Source organism: Hippoglossus stenolepis, chromosome 15 (assembly GCF_022539355.2).
Source record: "Hippoglossus stenolepis isolate QCI-W04-F060 chromosome 15, HSTE1.2, whole genome shotgun sequence".
Classification (NCBI taxonomy): domain Eukaryota; kingdom Metazoa; phylum Chordata; class Actinopteri; order Pleuronectiformes; family Pleuronectidae; genus Hippoglossus; species Hippoglossus stenolepis.
In genome coordinates, this window is record NC_061497.1 from 21,916,377 (window position 1) to 21,933,681 (window position 17,305).

General features: G+C 41.7%; 2 protein-coding genes across 3 annotated transcripts in view; one reads left to right on the top strand and one right to left on the bottom strand.

The window, feature by feature from the left end:
- On the top strand, positions 1-17,262 carry lig3 (ligase III, DNA, ATP-dependent). Its single transcript, XM_035178537.2, has 21 exons — positions 1-110; positions 1,577-2,157; positions 2,412-2,540; positions 3,342-3,560; positions 3,667-3,818; positions 3,995-4,161; positions 6,382-6,459; positions 6,556-6,724; positions 8,297-8,452; positions 10,037-10,168; positions 10,252-10,331; positions 10,455-10,542; positions 10,621-10,698; positions 11,033-11,156; positions 12,528-12,670; positions 12,783-12,857; positions 13,289-13,435; positions 14,717-14,888; positions 15,337-15,416; positions 15,562-15,645; positions 16,538-17,262. Exons 2-21 carry the CDS (start codon positions 1,605-1,607, stop codon positions 16,769-16,771), a joined length of 3,060 nt encoding a protein of 1,019 aa, XP_035034428.2. The 5' UTR covers positions 1-110; positions 1,577-1,604; the 3' UTR covers positions 16,772-17,262.
- rad51d (RAD51 paralog D) overlaps positions 16,375-17,305 on the bottom strand; it is a 16,804-nt gene continuing 15,873 nt past the window's right edge. The window contains exon 11 of one of the 2 annotated variants that reach the window (XM_035178538.2): positions 16,375-16,764. The gene's annotated coding sequence lies outside the window, so the exon portion shown is untranslated. Of the gene's footprint in view, positions 16,768-17,305 lie in introns of both variants that reach the window. The other variant, XM_035178539.2, reaches the window with a different exon arrangement.

Sequence of the window (17,305 nt, forward strand, 5' to 3'; positions counted from 1 at the left end):
CTGACACACGTCATCACATTGTCTTGACGTCCCTGATTTGTTGTCTAACAACAATGGAGAAGCAGCGACACGTTTAAACCGCGTTTCTAAACTTCTACGAGACACAGGAGGTAAATCTCTGCGCAGAGAAAATCAGCGACACGTTAAAGACAAAGCTAATGTTCGCTGATCGGTCCGTTAGCTAGCTGCGTTAGCATTGTGTCAGGGGCAGCAGGGGCCAGTGTGGCTAAAGCTAGCTAGCCGAACAGCAAACTTCCACGTATCTCGTGTTGTTGATGTTTAAACTCGAACTGTCTCACGTGAACGATCCGACGTCAAACACACAGATACTTTATTTCAACTTTAATTCACTTTAATCACGAATTGGCTGTTTTAAGTGCGGAGGAGACACGTGAACACTGTGTGTCCCACAACCTGTGTTAGCAGAGCAGTGAGGGAACGTGTAGGAGGGAGGAGTTTGGAGTCTGTGTACTTATATGGCTAAATGTACATGGTATTTGTATGAATTATTGTTTAATTTGTTAGTAGATAATCATACTACAGTCTCCTGTGCTGTATTCAACTCTGATACTTCAACATACAGGGTTCTGTATTAAAAACACACAGGCTTTTACCATGTGTACTTATAGGACTAATCTTAATTGTTTATAAGATAATATTAGATAAACAAATCCTTCATTAGTCCCACAATTGGTGTCATTTGCAATATTACAACAGCAATAATCTAAAATATGCATCAGTAAGTAATAATAAGTAACATGCAACACTTAAGTGTAAGGACATATAAAATATAGAAAAACATGAATGGAATAACAACTATTACGTATATACACAGTGTAAAAAACTGATAAATATGTATTGTATTGCAAAGACAGGATGAATATTGCACAGTTAAGAGAGTTATAAGGAGTTCATATAACAGTAATAATAACACTTTATTTACATTGCTCTTCTCATAGCGTAACATGACATAGCTTGGTGGTCCTTCTCTTTTAATACAAAGGCCTTTACCAACATTGGAAAGCTTATATGTTCCAGTCGTTTATGTTATAAGACCTGCTTGTTGTGCTTTACATGAAAAAATAATGTTAATAAAGGAGATTGAAGCAATGTGAAAATTATGATAAATAAAAAAAGACATTAGGTTGAAATGAATTCAAAGCAATATCCTCCTAAAAAAGACGTTATTCTAGATTTGTCGACAGTTGCATTTCTAATATGTTGAGTGAAAAAAGTTGCTTGTACATTTCTTGACATTTAGGTTGATAACACAAGTACGAGAAAACAATCTGATCAATATATTGGCCTAAAGATAAGTGAAGGATAGAAATCAGTAAATCAATCTAGGATCAGTTATCATGCTTTGGTCCTTTTTAATATGTGTGATTCTAAGAAATATTGCTGCTATTAAACTGGAGTTCTGTATAATTTAGCATTAAAATTAGTTTTTGTAACACACATAAGGAGATGTTGAGCCAGTTAGGGCAGCGTGTACCTGTTCAAGCTGTGTTTAATATGTTACAGTGATAAAAATGTATAATCTCTTTAACCCTTATGTCCCTTTGCTTTTTTTCAGGTTATAATTTGCTCATTGTTTAATCTGAATGCAGCGACGTCTCATCTCATTCGCTCCAAAGACTTTCTGTGCCGGTCTACAAAGTCTTCACACACTCGTCAGACGTCTGACACTCTTCAAAGTGTGCAGATCGTCTCCTTGCTCTTCACGCTTTGCACATCACCCTCCACCTGTATATGTGTTTAATTTTTCCAAGGGAATCTGTAGTTTTTCATCGGTGTCTCATAAAAACAACCTCCTCCGCAACAATTTTCCACGGTTTTCCCAGCGTCGGTGTTGCTCCAACGAGCCAGATATGGCGGAACAGAGGTTCATCGTGGAATACGCCAAACGCGGCACAGCGGGTTGTAAGAAATGCAAGGACAAAATCCCGAAGGAAGTCGTGCGCATAGGGAAGGTTGTGCCCAACCCTTTCAGCGAGTCGGCGGGCGAGATGAAGGAGTGGTATCACGTCAAGTGCATATTTGAGAAGCTGGAAAGGGCGAGAGCCACCACGAAGAAGATCGAGGACATCACGGATTTGGAGGGCTGGGAGGAGCTGCAGGACGAGGACAAGGAGATCATCAATAAACATGTTTCAGGTAAAATGACACGAACAATATTGATATCTGCCCCCTAAAAAGATCTGTATTGATTTGGGTTTTTATTGTCACTTGTTGGGTTTTAAATATGTGCATGTGTGTGTGTATCTTCAGGAATAAATTGATTTGCCATCCTAAACTCATTCAGTGTTCTTTGCTCTTGTTTTAAGGTTTGTGTGTAGAATCAGTAGGATCCAGTTTCTCAGGTCAAATAGTTTCTTATTTGTTCTTAAGCCAAATGTCTTGTCTTGTAGACCTGATGGCAAAAGTCAATGCAACCCCAAAGAAGAAGGGGCCAGCCAAGCTGAACACCTCTTCCCAGCTGATGGCTCCTCCTGCCGACCCGTCTCTCAACGCTCCACGCAAGTTTTCAGGCTTCACGGGTAAGACTGGACGTCCAGGGTTAAGTATTAATACAGAGAATCCAGAATGCCAACGTGTGTCGGTGCAGTTCAGTTTGGTTCAGCTCCTTATTTTGCCACAAGAGAAAGTTCTGTTCACAGCAAGGCAGCCTAAAAAAAACATAAATAACAAAAACATAAACATAACAAAAAACACAGTCAGACAACTGGAGACATCGGGGGGGCTGGTGCTCGACACAAAATACAAAACGCAGCAAAAGGTTCAAGTGATAAACTAAAAACAGCAACAATAAGAAGAAGGATAAGACGAATAGCTTGCTGAGTCACAGAGGCAGTTTTTTGTGTTAAAAGCAGTCATTGCACAAACCTGATCCAGTTGCACCTAATTCTGTGTCTCTGAGCGGGGGAGGAGCAAATGGACTCAAGCAATAATGAGATGGACGTCTTCACTATTTATTACTTAATTACTTAATTCCTGCTACATTGTGAGGCACCGGTATTAAAGTATTAAAGTGTATAAATAATGAAAAACATCCTGAAGTTTGAAAAGGATTAGAACACTTTGTAAACTGTCTGGGAGGCTCAACCAGAACAGGATGTTCCTTGTGTCATTTGAGCGTGGATATGTGAATATATATTTGCATGAGGCCAAAAGGTTAAAACAGAGGCTGACAATCCAAAATAGTTAAAAGTTGAAAGTGATAGATTGTGAAACTTCCTCTAAATGACCATTTAAGCTGTTTAACGCAGAAGAATATAACCTTTTGTCCTGTTGTCTTATTTAAATCTGTGTCATCACTTCTACTGTTTCTCTTCACTCAGCCACTAAGGCCGGCACCTCCAGCAGCCCAGGCCCATCCTCCTCTTCCCCCGCCAAGGCCAGCCAAGGCAGCCCCCTGTCCACGCAGCTCTGCGACCCCCAGCACAAGGACTGCCTCTTCAGAGAGTTTCGTAAGCTTTGTGCAACGGTGGCAGAAAACAACAGCTACAACGTGAAGACGCAGATCATTGAGAAGTATCTCAAGAAGGGCTCATGTGGAGGTACGTCAAGTTGTTCTTTGTTCCGCATGACGGCATCTGATACAAATCGAAGGATTCTGCCACATAACATTGATTTTTAAATGTTGTTTCTCTCTGCCGCCCCCAGACAAGTTCCGCGGAGACGTTTACCTCACGGTGAAACTGCTCCTGCCCGGCGTCGTAAAGAGCGTCTACAACCTGAATGACAAGCAGATAGTAAAGCTCTTCAGCCGCATATTCAGAAGCAACCAGGACGACATGGTGCGCGACCTCGAGCAGGTCTGTGTTCCACTGTTACCACTACTTTGAATCGCTTATTTTGTTTCCTTATCCCTGACCCTGTTACTCTTCTGTATCGGCCAAGTATCGTCTGTTTCTCCGTCACGATGTTAGAGGAACAAACGTAAAAAAAAAATACTGCCCCTATTGAACCCAGTTGGTGTTTTGTCTTCCAGGGCGACGTGTCCGAGACGGTGAGGATGTTCTTCGATGAGAGTAAATCATTTCCCCCGTCCACCAAGAGCCTGCTGACCCTCCAGGAGGTGGACGCGTCTCTGACCCGCCTCGCCCAGCTGACCAAGGAAGACGAGCAGCAGACCGAGCTGGAGGAAATTGCCAAAAAGTAATACAGTGCTTTATCATTTCCATATTAATTAGGCCGGGTAGTAAAAGTAGCACAGATAAGGTGATTCATTAAAATAATAAGCACGGCAGACCTGCTCTATTGAACAGTTTATGACTCTTATTTAATGCATCCGAAAAGCAGCAAATCAAGTCAGTTTTATTTATACAGCACCAAATCACGGCAGCAGCACTTTTCATATAGAGCAGGTCTCCACCATACGCTTTATTGTATTATTTATAGAGACCCAACTGTTCCCACAATGAGCGAGTGCTCGGGGGTCAGTGGCGAGAGAAAAGTCCCTTTCAGAGGCAGGAACCTCGAACAGAACCAGGCTCGGGGAACGAGTCCGTCTTCCACAGGCTGCGTTGAGATCGTAGGCCGTGTGTAAAGATGGACGTAGACGCCGGAAAGCGAAGCCAATGCCTGAAACCTGTATTCTCTCGAGTGACCAGCAGAGGGGGAAGTCTATGAGAAAATGACTCGACTTCAAACTCAGTGAACATTTTCCCATTTAGAGTCAAAGAGACAATAACGTAAGCGTTGGGGGTGTGATCGACAAATAATTGATTTAATTAAATGTATGTAGAGGTATAAAGTAGTAGTAGTAATGGGTTAATAATAATTATTATTAATACTAATTGTAGAAACACGTGTTGAGGAGGAACATGGGTGCAGGTGGGAGGTTTGTAATCAGACTCCACTGTTACAAAGGCAGAAATACCTGCAGAGATAAAACGGGCTGAGGAGAAAACATGAGAGAGAGAGAGAGATGAAGAGAGGAAGGAGTAAGGTGGGGGGCACACAGCCCGGAGGCTTGTGTGCTTGAGGGAGTAAACAAACAGAGTTAGTCACGCAGTGGTTTTTTAGAAAGTTTACAATAATCTGGTCGACAGGACAATGTGGACTCGTGTGTATAACGTGTGCAGCTGGATGCACTGAGACCGAGAGACGGACCTGCCGCTGGGAGAATGCTAACAAAACCTGAGATGATCAAAAAAATAAACATGCTAATTGAAAGATAAGATGTGAAGAGGAATTTTAGATTTGAAGTTAGACAGCTCTGATGTCAGTAGGGAGGTTATCACAGAGGAAGACAGGACTGACAACGCACAGCATTGGATGGAATATAAGGTTTAAGGAGATCTTACAGGTTTAAAGGAGACATGTTCACATTCAGGTTGATGATATTAATTAGTTATTATTTGAAAAGGTTTAAAGGCTCTAATATTCAGAAAACCAGTGTAGGAAACGTCAGCCTCCACTCTCACTTTACTTTTTACGTCTCTTTACTTGTCTTTGTTAGGGGGCGAATCAGACTAATCACAAATATATCATGATGGTTGGAAGTATGGACTCCTGGCCCTTTAAGAAGCCACGGCCATTTAAAACATGTGCATGTCATTAAATGCAACAGTTATTTATACGGCTCAGATATAATCTATCATTGTAATGTTCATGGGGGAACATTTATCCCAGGACTGTTATTATAAATATGTATTTTATGTGTTAGATGAGCTGTTCCTAACGAACTGAGTGTGTTTTAGAGCTTAATCTTTATTTATCATTTCACCACAGTGTAAAAACCAGCGGAACAGACTCTGCGATTTCATTTCACATTATTTGAAAACGGTCCAATTATTTCAATTGTTTCCTCTCGTTTTGCTCGCGCTGTTTTTTAATGTTAGTATTTGTTGATTCCTCCTTCTTTTTTAGATTGTCTGCCTCCGGCAAGTCACACACACTCTCACACACTCTCACACACTCTCACACACTCTCACACACTCACACACACTCACTCACACAAACACACACACACTAGACATGATTGTTTGACACTCTGCCCTCCACAGCAGCAGACTCCATAGGACATGATATCAAGATAAAAAGTATGACTGTGTTTACTTGTCATAAATTTCCTGTTGCTTGCTTTAAACCGACAGAAGTGATTTATTATTGTTTTGAGCTGTTCTTAATAAAGTATCTGTTTTTTTCCTGAGATAATGAGGAAGAATTGTGGCATCAGTGACTGTCAAGAACAACAGGTTCTGTAAATTATTAGCCAGTAATGAGCCTATTGTAAATCCACCAGTTATCTATTAATGTTTTAACCTTCTCTCGTCATGAACGTTTAGATTCCTCCTTGGTAAAACGCTGCGTTACTCCAGCGTCTCACAGTTTTTACCTCCAGTGATAATCTTTCCTCTCTGTGTTTTTCAGATGCACCAGCAATGACCTGAAATGCATCATTCGACTCATCAAGCACGACTTGAAGATGAACTCCGGAGCTAAACACGTGTAAGTGTCTTTGTCCTTTAACGCTTCTTCATGAAACTGAATATTTTCATACCAACCTCTAAACTCTTTCATTACTCCCCACCCCCCCTCGTGCAGCTTGGACGCTGTGGATCCAAACGCTTACGATGCCTTCAAGGCCTCGCGTAACCTGGGCGATGTGATTGAACGGGTGTTGAGGAATACGCAGGACGCGACCAACGGTTCGGGCCCCAGGAAGCTGCTCATGGTGGAGGCCTCTCTCATGACCCCCGTCCAGCCCATGTTGGTGAGTAGAGACTCACACGTCTGGTTTTCATCAGCTCTTCCTAATCTTTCCCCGAAGTCTTTGGTGAATTGGCACATTTTCATCACACACATCTGTAAACTCAGACTGAGTTGAAACGTTACAAATCACGCGTTTATTTTCTTATAGACCAGATAATTTAGATCCAATCACAAATGATCACCGGAGCCACAATCAGAAAGTATTTTAAAGTTATGAACAGATGAAATTAGTTCAGTCCACTTGTGATCGGATCTCTCAGGATGGATGTTGATACCAGATCTGAACAAGACCACAGGGAATTTATTAAAGTCACTTTTTCCAAAATTCGAGGGGTACGATTTCTCATACACGGACAAAACTGGTTTAACAAAGTCATAATTACTCTGACTTTTATTTCTACATATCTGAGGAATTCCTTCATCGTTATAGTGACAGCATCCGACTTTCCTCACCTCATGAATTACCTGAAGAATATGTGTCCCGATAAAATGAGTCAAATGAAGATGATGCGACCTCCAAGAAATGACCTGATTTAATTGCTAAATCGTTGTGCATCAATTATCCAGCCGTGGGTCTGTGCTCTGTAATCGTCCATTTTGCTTCAGGCCGTGACTCTGAATGTGGGTGAAAGTAAATTAGAAATAGATTTCCCATAAAAGACAATAATTGCTGCTTCGATATCTTGGATTTATAAAAGAGGGAGAGAGAGCGAGAGAGAGGTTAACAATAAGATATTTTTTCTGCAATATAAAATTCATTTAATGGGATTTATTTGTCGAAGCCACTGTACAGAAATCTGGTGTGGTAGATTTTTTTAAACACTTTTGTGTGCGAGAAATTAAAGATTTAGATAAAACAGAAGTTTTCCAGTGAGTTCAGAAGGTCAGCGAGTCCTTTAAAAGTAACGGTACAAAGAGATTCCAGCCGAACCGGCAGCGTCTGGACCTCACAGATAACTTCTGTAACCACGGCTCCACTGAAGCCCCTTCTACAAATGCAAGTATTAATTCAGCACGATGCAAAAATGTTTTCCTCAAAACCTACAGACCATTAAATTCCCATTACACCGCCGACTTTTAATTACACAGCGTAAGAGCAAATTGAAGCTCGCTGCAGCTTTATCACATTTTAGTTTTACAAATGAGCAACACGGTCCAGCTCCCGGCTTCCCACGGGGTTACAGCTTTGCAACTTCCTCCTGGTCTTCACATCAGTTCACCGTAGATGAGATGTTACATCGAGTGTGGACACATTAGTGAAGGAGGAACATGAACTGGAGTTAAGACGAGGACGGACATAAAATGAAGTGTGATAATTTGCGTGGTGAGCTCGGAGATGCAGTTAGTTCAGGTGCAGCAGCGGGTGGACATGCAGAGATATTGCCTGCGTAGTCAAATCAATTATTTTAAAACTGCAGTATCGTGTCTTCCCCTCCGTCTCCTCCCTTTCTCTCTATCATGTGTCCTACGTGGCCCCGAATATAATATTAATAATAAAATGAATTAACCATAAGAATTTATTCGCTTGCTGAGAGATTTGTGATTTATTATTGTTTCCTTTCTGTGTTTTCAGGCCGAGGCGTGCAAGTCCGTCGAGTACGCCATGAAGAAGTGTCCCAATGGGATGTTCTCCGAGATCAAATACGACGGAGAACGTGTGCAGGTCCACAAGAACGGAGACGTCTTCAGCTACTTCAGCCGCAGCCTCAAACCGGTGCTGCCACACAAAGTCAGTCCTCTCTCTCACACACACACACACACACACACACACACACACACACACACACACACACACACACACACACACACACACACACACACACACACACACACACACACACACACACACACACACACACACACACACACACACACACACACACACACACACGGTATATGAATGCATGACAGAATGGAACATCCTCAGGTTTGCCCCCTGCAGGATTAGCAGTTTAAAGGTATTATCCTGGTGTGAAATTCACACGTTACCCACAGTGATTTTCCAGCATGTTCCTCTCTCAGCGTGAGACCGACCGCTTTTCACACGTGTGGATAAATGGATCTGCATCACGTTCATCGGCCGTTTTTAACCACTAGAGGCTGCTGCTGTGCACGATACATACGGTACCTCTACCATATGTATCGTGCTCCTCGTGCTTTCTGATTAAAATATCCTCCACGTTCCAGTCCTTAAACCTTAATGGTCTTTGAACACGTGTGACATCCCAGCTCGCGCTCCCATCAGTATGCACAACTCGGCCTCTGTAATTAGACAATTTATGTTAATGTTAGGTTAACACTCTGTGGGGGTGGGGATAGGATCTAATTGCAATAATCCAAGTGTCCCTAATGCGCTTTATTCTGATAAATGAGGACTGTTAAACTGTTTGGTTCTCGTCCACCACAGAGAAGAATGAAGGTGGATAGTCGGATAAATACTTTATTGATCCAGAGGGAAATTTAGGCATCTGGTAGCTTATATGGCATTTATATATAATGTAAAGCAGCACAGAGGAACATGAGAACAAAGGTATAGTAATAAAAAAACAATGCAGGACAAGAGTTGAGAGCATAATTAGACAAATATATATACATGTACATAAACTTAAGGATGTAAACATAAAAGTTAAAGATGTTCTGATTCCATTTCTCCTGATACTGATTAACTGCGTATCCAGCAATACAGAGTACTTATTCTAAACCAGAGCATTTAATAAATAACTTGTATATTGTATTTTAACAGCTGTTTGCTACTAAGTGGCTCAGGTTAGATTCTTTGAAAAACCAATTCATACAGAGAATGAATAATAGAACTTCTTTCATTATCTAGTATTTAAGCCATTACTGAAATAGAACTCAAACGAATAAATGTAGGAAAACACATATACGTTTATTTCCTTTAAATAGTTTGAAACTAAAGTCTTGCAAATGGTACGAGTCACTGTTTTACTTGTATCTCTGGCTAACACCACATTACCAGAAATCACTACCAGGGATCCACCTCCAGTGCAGCTGCTGTTTAGGAGCGAGAAAATAAAACCTGTGTGACACTAATTTACTTTAAAGATGTTGTATCGGATCAGTACGTAGATTTGTCCAACCCGGCGTTTTCTGCAGTATTAGAGGGAGTTAAGATGATGGTATCGATATTAGAACAAGGTTTACGTTTCAGTCATTATGATCTTAAATAGTCTTAAATCGAACAAGTTGAAACCTTTAGAAAGCCCGGTAGAGTCTTGGTATAATAGCTGTCTGAAATGCGTCCTGCTGCTCTTCAGTCCCTGATCCCTGTGTGTCCCTGTCTCTGTTTCAGGTGGCCCACTTCAAAGAATACATCCCTCAGGCGTTCCCTGGTGGTCACAGTATGATATTGGACGCTGAGGTTCTCCTAATTGACACGAACACCAGTAAACCTCTGCCCTTTGGGACCCTGGGTGTTCACAAGGTGACAACATCAAACCAATTTGTTCTTTGTCTCTTCCGGCAGAATGAATCTGGTCACACATCAAATCGTCTTTTCCTTTTCAGAAAGCTGCGTTTCAAGATGCCAAAGTTTGCCTTTTTGTTTTCGACTGTATCTACTTCAACGGTGTGAGTCTCATGGAGAGGTAATGTGTTCTCACCCCATCGTCCTAAAGGCTTCTTTGCATTCCACTACTATTTAAGACTGGGGATTTCTATAGATAAACAACTAGACACTAACACGTGTCCTCTGACCTCCTGACCTCCAGGCCTCTGCGTGAACGCAGGAAGTTCCTAAACGACAACATGGAAGAAGTTCCCAACAGGATCCTGTTCTCAGAGATGAAGCACGTCACCGTGAGTTCAACTGAAAATCAACAGTAACTCAGCACAGGAGCGATAACATCTGACTCTGTGTGTTTCTCTGTGTGTCAGAGAGCAGGAGATCTGGCCGACATGATCACTCGTGTGATCAGAGAGGGACTGGAAGGCCTCGTGCTAAAAGACGTAAAGGTGAGTTACTTATTTAATTATAATTCAACGTACCTAAAACTAATATAATATAATATTGGTGTAAGGTGATTTTAAATAAGACCAAATATATAGAACTTTACATAGATGCACATTTTTCTCAAATGTTTATTCTTTAAGATAGTTTTCTGTCTGAGAAATGCTCATAACGGACGATTTCATGAGTTAAAAGTGATAAATGGGTCGGGCTCTGACAGAGTAAATCATATTCTAGATGTGTTGCAGTGCGGCAGTGAAAAGTTATATTTGAAGTTTAATGACAGTTGTAGCTGGAAGACAGTGGTTGTGAAGGCTTTCTTGTCCACGTGTGTCTCAGGGCTCCTATGAACCGGGAAAGCGTCACTGGCTGAAGGTGAAGAAGGACTATCTGAACGAAGGTGCGATGGCGGACACGGCCGACCTGGTGGTGCTCGGGGCTTTCTACGGAAAAGGCTCCAACGGTGCGTAAAGCTCAAACTATCCTCCGCAGAACATTCATACATTTCATGACCTCTCCTGACAGTTTGAGTGCTTCCCCCCCGCCTCGTGCTCGGGGGAGCGTGACCCCGGCTCCACCCACATTAGCTCATCGGGAGAGTTTTACTGTAACTGATCATTTTTAATAATGATCATTTGTTTAATGAGCAGGGGAGCACTTTGCAAACTGTGGTCAACTTTCAGCAAGATGAATTAAATTAGTGGAGTGTTAAATAAGTTTAACATGGTGATTACAGCAACGGGCCTTTTTATCAAACAACGTGTCAAGACTTCAAACTTGTAAATTAGTGAGTTTTAAACATTATCTATCATCCAAAGACAAGTTAGACTAAACTAAACTTTTGGCGAATAAGAATAATAAGAAGATTAGTACAACTTTGGAAAGGATGGTGACATTAACAACTGGAAAGGTACGAACACAAATCACTGCCAAGGCTAACGCTCTCTACCTCACCATTAAGGAAAGAGACAAGTAATTCCTGGATTTGCCCGTTGATCCGGATCAGCTCAACAATGTAATGGGGTCTTCCTTGGATCGTGCCTCACCTCTTTCCTGGAAATCCGATTATTAGTTTGGTTTTATCCTCCTAACAAACAAAGACAGATACATTAAAATTCATATAAGTATAAAGATCAGTTGTCAGACAAACAACACAATAGAAGCAACACAAATGCAACAACAAAAGGTTCATGTCTCCGAAGCGCGGCCGACAAAGAGCTCGTGAAGCGTGGAGACAAATCTAATGGAGCGGAAACAAATCAGATGAGATCACATGTCACAACACACAGCAGAACAAAAGGAAACGGATCTGATGAGTGGATCTGAGCAGACGAGTTCTCCGAGGTTAAGTGACACCACACGATGGAGGTGTCAGAAGTAGAAGCACTGACAATAATTGATTGTGATGGTTGGTAAAGATATTATTGATTAATAATAAGGAGACAGAGGATACACAAACATGAAGGACAAGAAACCACGGACTTATTGAGACTGTTTAAAAATGGACTCAGACTCCGGTTCTGGAAAGTGAAGCCGATGTGGAAGCTCCTGAAATCTGTATTTTCTCAAATCAGAGTATTTTTTTAAATAATCAGTTTCTTTAGAAGTCCATGAGAAAATGAATCTACTTCTCACTTGATTTATAACTTCAGTAAACATTTTTTAAAATTGTCTCAATCTCTTACTTCCAGTCCTCTTAAAACTAAATATGTCAAACTCGAGGCTTCAGAACAGCAGCTCACTAACCAATGGGTGACGTCACAGTGGGTTGATTCCCTCAGGCAGCTCTCCCCCCGCCCCCCCTTAATGCCAGGTGTGTTCTTCTGCCCACCAGGGGGCATCATGTCCAGTTTCCTGATGGGCTGTTACGACCCCGACTCCAAGAAATGGTGCACAGTCACCAAGTGCTCCGGAGGCTACGATGACGCCACCCTGGCCCGGCTCCAGAAGGAGCTGGATGTGATCAAAATCAGCAAGGTCAGAGAGGATCCACTTAGAGGCTCGCCTGAAATATTGAGCTGGTGTAATAAAATTCAAAATTAATCTCTCCTCTGTGTGTGTGTGTGTGCGTGTGCGTGTGCGTGTGCAGGAACCGAGCAAAATCCCAGGCTGGTTGAAAATCATCAAGAACTATTATCCAGATTTCATTATCCGCGATCCTCAGGTGAGGTTTGACTGTTCAGCACATTCGCAGCTCCCGGTGGACGCGGTGGCGCAGCCCGGTTGTATATCTGTGAACCGAGGACCTTTTGAATGAAGTGATCAGTTAAAAGCACCTCCTGCGTATGTCTTCTGCAGGAAAGTCTACAAATAAATTACCCTCAGATGTATTAAGATAATGAGCTGCAGGGCTGCGAGTCTCCAACCTGCGTGTGTACGGGAAAAACTTCAGAGGCTGGAAACATACGCTTGAAAAGAACCCGTTTGGACTTTTCACTTTGAAAATACAATCCACAAACGTCTTTATTTAAAAACCAATCGCCACGGCCTCTTCTCTATTCGAGCAGAAGTGAAAATGTATAGTTTTTTGTTCATTTAATGGAGAAGCAGTTGTACATTTCCCTCTTCATCTGTGTTTTCTCCCGCCTGCCGCAGCGAGCACCCGTCTGGGAGATCACAGGCGCCGAGTTCTCCAAATCAGAAATGCACACGGCTGACGGCATCTCCATCCGCTTCCCCCGCATGACGCGCATCCGCGACGACAAGGACTGGAAGACCGCCACCAACTTGCACCAGCTCAAAGTAGGTTATCGCTATTTTGAGTAAAAGTTTACACGCCGGTGTGTGGTTGGTATTAATAATGCAGCATTTCCCCCCCGAGTGCAGGAGGAACGTGTGTAAAGTTTTTACTCTAGAAATGTGGAGGAAATTTAACTTTGACTCTTGTGTCCTTTTTGCTATAAGGTACCACTACGCTCAGGGACATGATTTGTAGAAAGTGAATGAATCATCACTTAATGATTTAGTTTTATTGAGATGACATCACAAACTACAGCAGCTCACATTTAAATTCTGCTCCGAGTTCGTCACGTTCCGTCTAAAACTATTGAAGATGCATAAAAACCTCCTGAATCCACACAATCACAGGATTGAAGCTCTATTTGGAACTGAAATCATGTTTAAATCTGCCACATCTGTACTTTTAATTGGATCTTTACTAAATTTCACACATTAGTCTTCTCGATATGCCAGATTCTGTCAAAGAGAAATGTTAAGAAATGCCCCATCTCACAATATCAAAGAAAGAATTCCTGGATCTGCTCCTTTATCCAGATCCTCATCAGAATCTAATGAGTTTTTTTCTTGGCCCATGTTCCTTCCAGGTTTTGTTGAAATCTCTCAAGTAGTTTTTGTGTAATCCTGCAAACGAACAATAAAACTAGAAGAAGAGCGCTCGGGGGGGCAAATCTCACTTTATCACTATATTGCATCTGCATGTATTGATGCTTCTGGATCCGCGGTAAAATTCACCTGCTCATAGATACAAGAACTCATTTATTTCACAAAGAATGTGGAATAAAAAATCCCTACTTAATCAAATCTGCTCCAGAATTATGTCCCATCCCTCCATCGAGTTTCAAGAAGATTGATTCAGTAGTTTTTGTGAAATCCTGCTAAAACAAACAAACAACAATGAAACACAACATAATAAAACTGAACCAGAATCAGTTGCTCATTTGATTCTAAGAAACCTGACGTGCACATGCAGGGATTCGTTGCAGTTTACTTTCCTTCCCTGTTGTAATGTATGAGGAAATGTGAGAAAGCAGAGGTGATGTACAGCAGGCGATGGGAGCGGTGAATAATTAATACCTCGGTTGAACTAAGCCCCCGTGGGACGACCTGAGCTAAGTATGATTTAAATGTGGAGGAGGGGGGGGCGGACTCGTCCAGCATTTATACAAACCAGTTGAAATATCGGCCAAATTATTTGAATCCTACACAAGCGCTCAATCTCCTCGAGGCATGAAACCTCGCGTCTCTTGGCCGAAGCAGACGTTGTCATTTCCTCTCTCTGCTCAGGAGCTGTTCCGCATATCCAAGGAGAACTGTGACTTCAAAGTGACAGCCGGGCCGTCCAGCGACGACAAGGGCTCATCAGGAGGAGACAGCGGAGGAAGCTCCCCGTCGCCCTCGTCCCGCGGAGGCAGAGCTCCTCCTCCTGCTCCTCCTCCTCCTCCTGCCAAGAGGCCCAGTGAGTACACACAGCAACAGAGAGGACGACAAACCTGGGACATGTTTTTATTATATGTAAATCATAAACTGTAAATCAAGAGGGACGACGCCTCTTAACTTTTCCCACTGTCAAAGACTGTGACGGATACAAAGGATAAAAATCACCTGGCGTATCTGTTTGTTTACAAATATGTTCCAATATGAAAACATACAAATTTACGTAGAAAAGTTAATTAATTCAAGTTCTATACATTTGTTTTTTGTTTATTTATAGTTACTTACAATAAAGTTTGTGTTTAAACTGTGAAAAATCAAGCCTCTTTTACATTTCTTGTCATTAGGGTTTGATAACGACATCTTAAAATAACTTTTCACGTATTTGTCTATGACATCAGAATCTGGTCGGACTCTTGACTGATCTGTAGTTTCACTTTATCTTGTTAATCGGTAACGTTCTCTCTGTTCAGGCAGCAGCGCGACACCCAAACCGAGGGTGGTGAAATCTCAGCCCCGCACCCCCACCTCAGAGGCACCTGCTGCCAAGAAGGTACAGTACAGACAGTACAGACACTACAGACGTTCACATAATCGCAGTATCTCTGTCAGACGGTGGTGAAACTGTGGACGTGAGTTGCACAGAAAACAGAAACTCTCCTGTACCGTGATGAACTGAGAGTCGTGTGTTTCCCCAGGTGAAGAAGACTGAGGACGTTCACAGCAACGGACAAAGCAAAACCAAGACCACGTCTCAGCTGCTGCAGCCGAGGAACGACAAGGTGAGTCCAGCAGCTGCTGTCACCACATCTCACTGGGTTCACTGGAACCAGGCCCGAGTGATATGACAGGAAATCTACATGTCAATAATTATCACTTGATTAGTTTGTTTGAATTTAAAGATTTATTAATGTACTTAAAAAGAATAATCACTATATTTATTGAATCTTAACCGGAACTTTTCTGTGGGAAAAAAGTAAACATATTTAAAGTTGGTCACAAAAGACTCACTTTATGAAAGAGTGACATTTTATTAGAGCTTAGAAAACTTCAACACCACAGTGTTGATAACAAGTTCATACATTCATATCAAGTTAAAGTCCAGAATATTTAGCTTGTGACTTTCACATGCTGAGTATTTTTATAAATCCGATAAATGTCCCTTTAATATAATAAGTATTTATTCTCTTTCTTCTCTTTCTCCTGAAAAGACTCAGGTTCTTACACAAGCTTTTTAAAGTCCTGATACTTAAGATCTTTATTAAAGTATTAACGAGATGCTCCACATTCCTCTGATGTTCCTGCTGGAAAATGACACATGGACTCAAACTAAAAAACAACTTTTTCTCATAATATTATGACTTTATTCCACGAAATCTAAAAATCATTGTTTTATTATTTATACTTATTTTAATTCTGGTTAAACTGTAAAATATAAAATCTCAATTACATTTCTTTGTCATAAAGGTTTGATAATAACATCTTACGAAATATTGACAGTAGTTTTTTTAAAATATATATCAGCCAATGTATTGATATTTATAATTTTGTAGCCCAAAATCTTTCAGGCAGTAAAAATTAAATAAAAGCACCAACCCTCAGCTCGCACACGTTTAGTGACGATAAACCTGGAGTCTGTTTCTTCTCGTGACCGTTTCTGTCTCTTCCCTCCAGACGCTGCTGGACATCTTCAGCGGCGTGAAGCTCTTCCTGCCCGTCTCCGTGCAGGACTTCGACAAACTCCGGCGTTACTTCGTGGCGTACGACGGGGACGTCGTGGAGGACTTTGACTCCGCCTCCGCCACGCACACCATGGCCGAGCCCGAGGAGAACAGCCCGGCCCAGAGAGTCACACCCAGCTGGATCTGGGACTGTATCCGCAAGAGGCGCGTCCTTCCTCCCTGCTAACAACAATGAAACACTCGTTTTTTTACACTGTGTTTACACGCACTGCTCAAATCAGTGTTAAACTACATGAACTGGCTTCATCGGAACGATTCGGGGGGGGTGTCTCCGTGCTTCTCTCCAACAATGATTCCTATTTATTCTTTTAAAGCCTTTGTGGTTTTGTAAGCTTCAAACCAGCCGGGGCCACTAACAGAAAACATTTACTTTGGGACTTTTACTTTTCTGCTTATTCCAGGTTGTTGGGAAAATGATGAATGTTGGTGACGGATGTAGTTTTTATAACATTTCACTCAGACATGTGGTTACAGCAGCTGCACAGGAAACCACTGAATTGCATTTTACAGAGATCAGGACACAGATAATAGCTGAATTAGGATCATGGGATTAATCAGTAGCACGTTAGTTATTTTTTACAGACAATGTGTGAGAAGTGAAAAACACAGCTCGTGTGGAGAGCGACAATAAATAAATGAGATGCTGATAAATATCAAGAAATGTCTCTGTTACATTATTCTCATGCTTTGATTTGCAGAC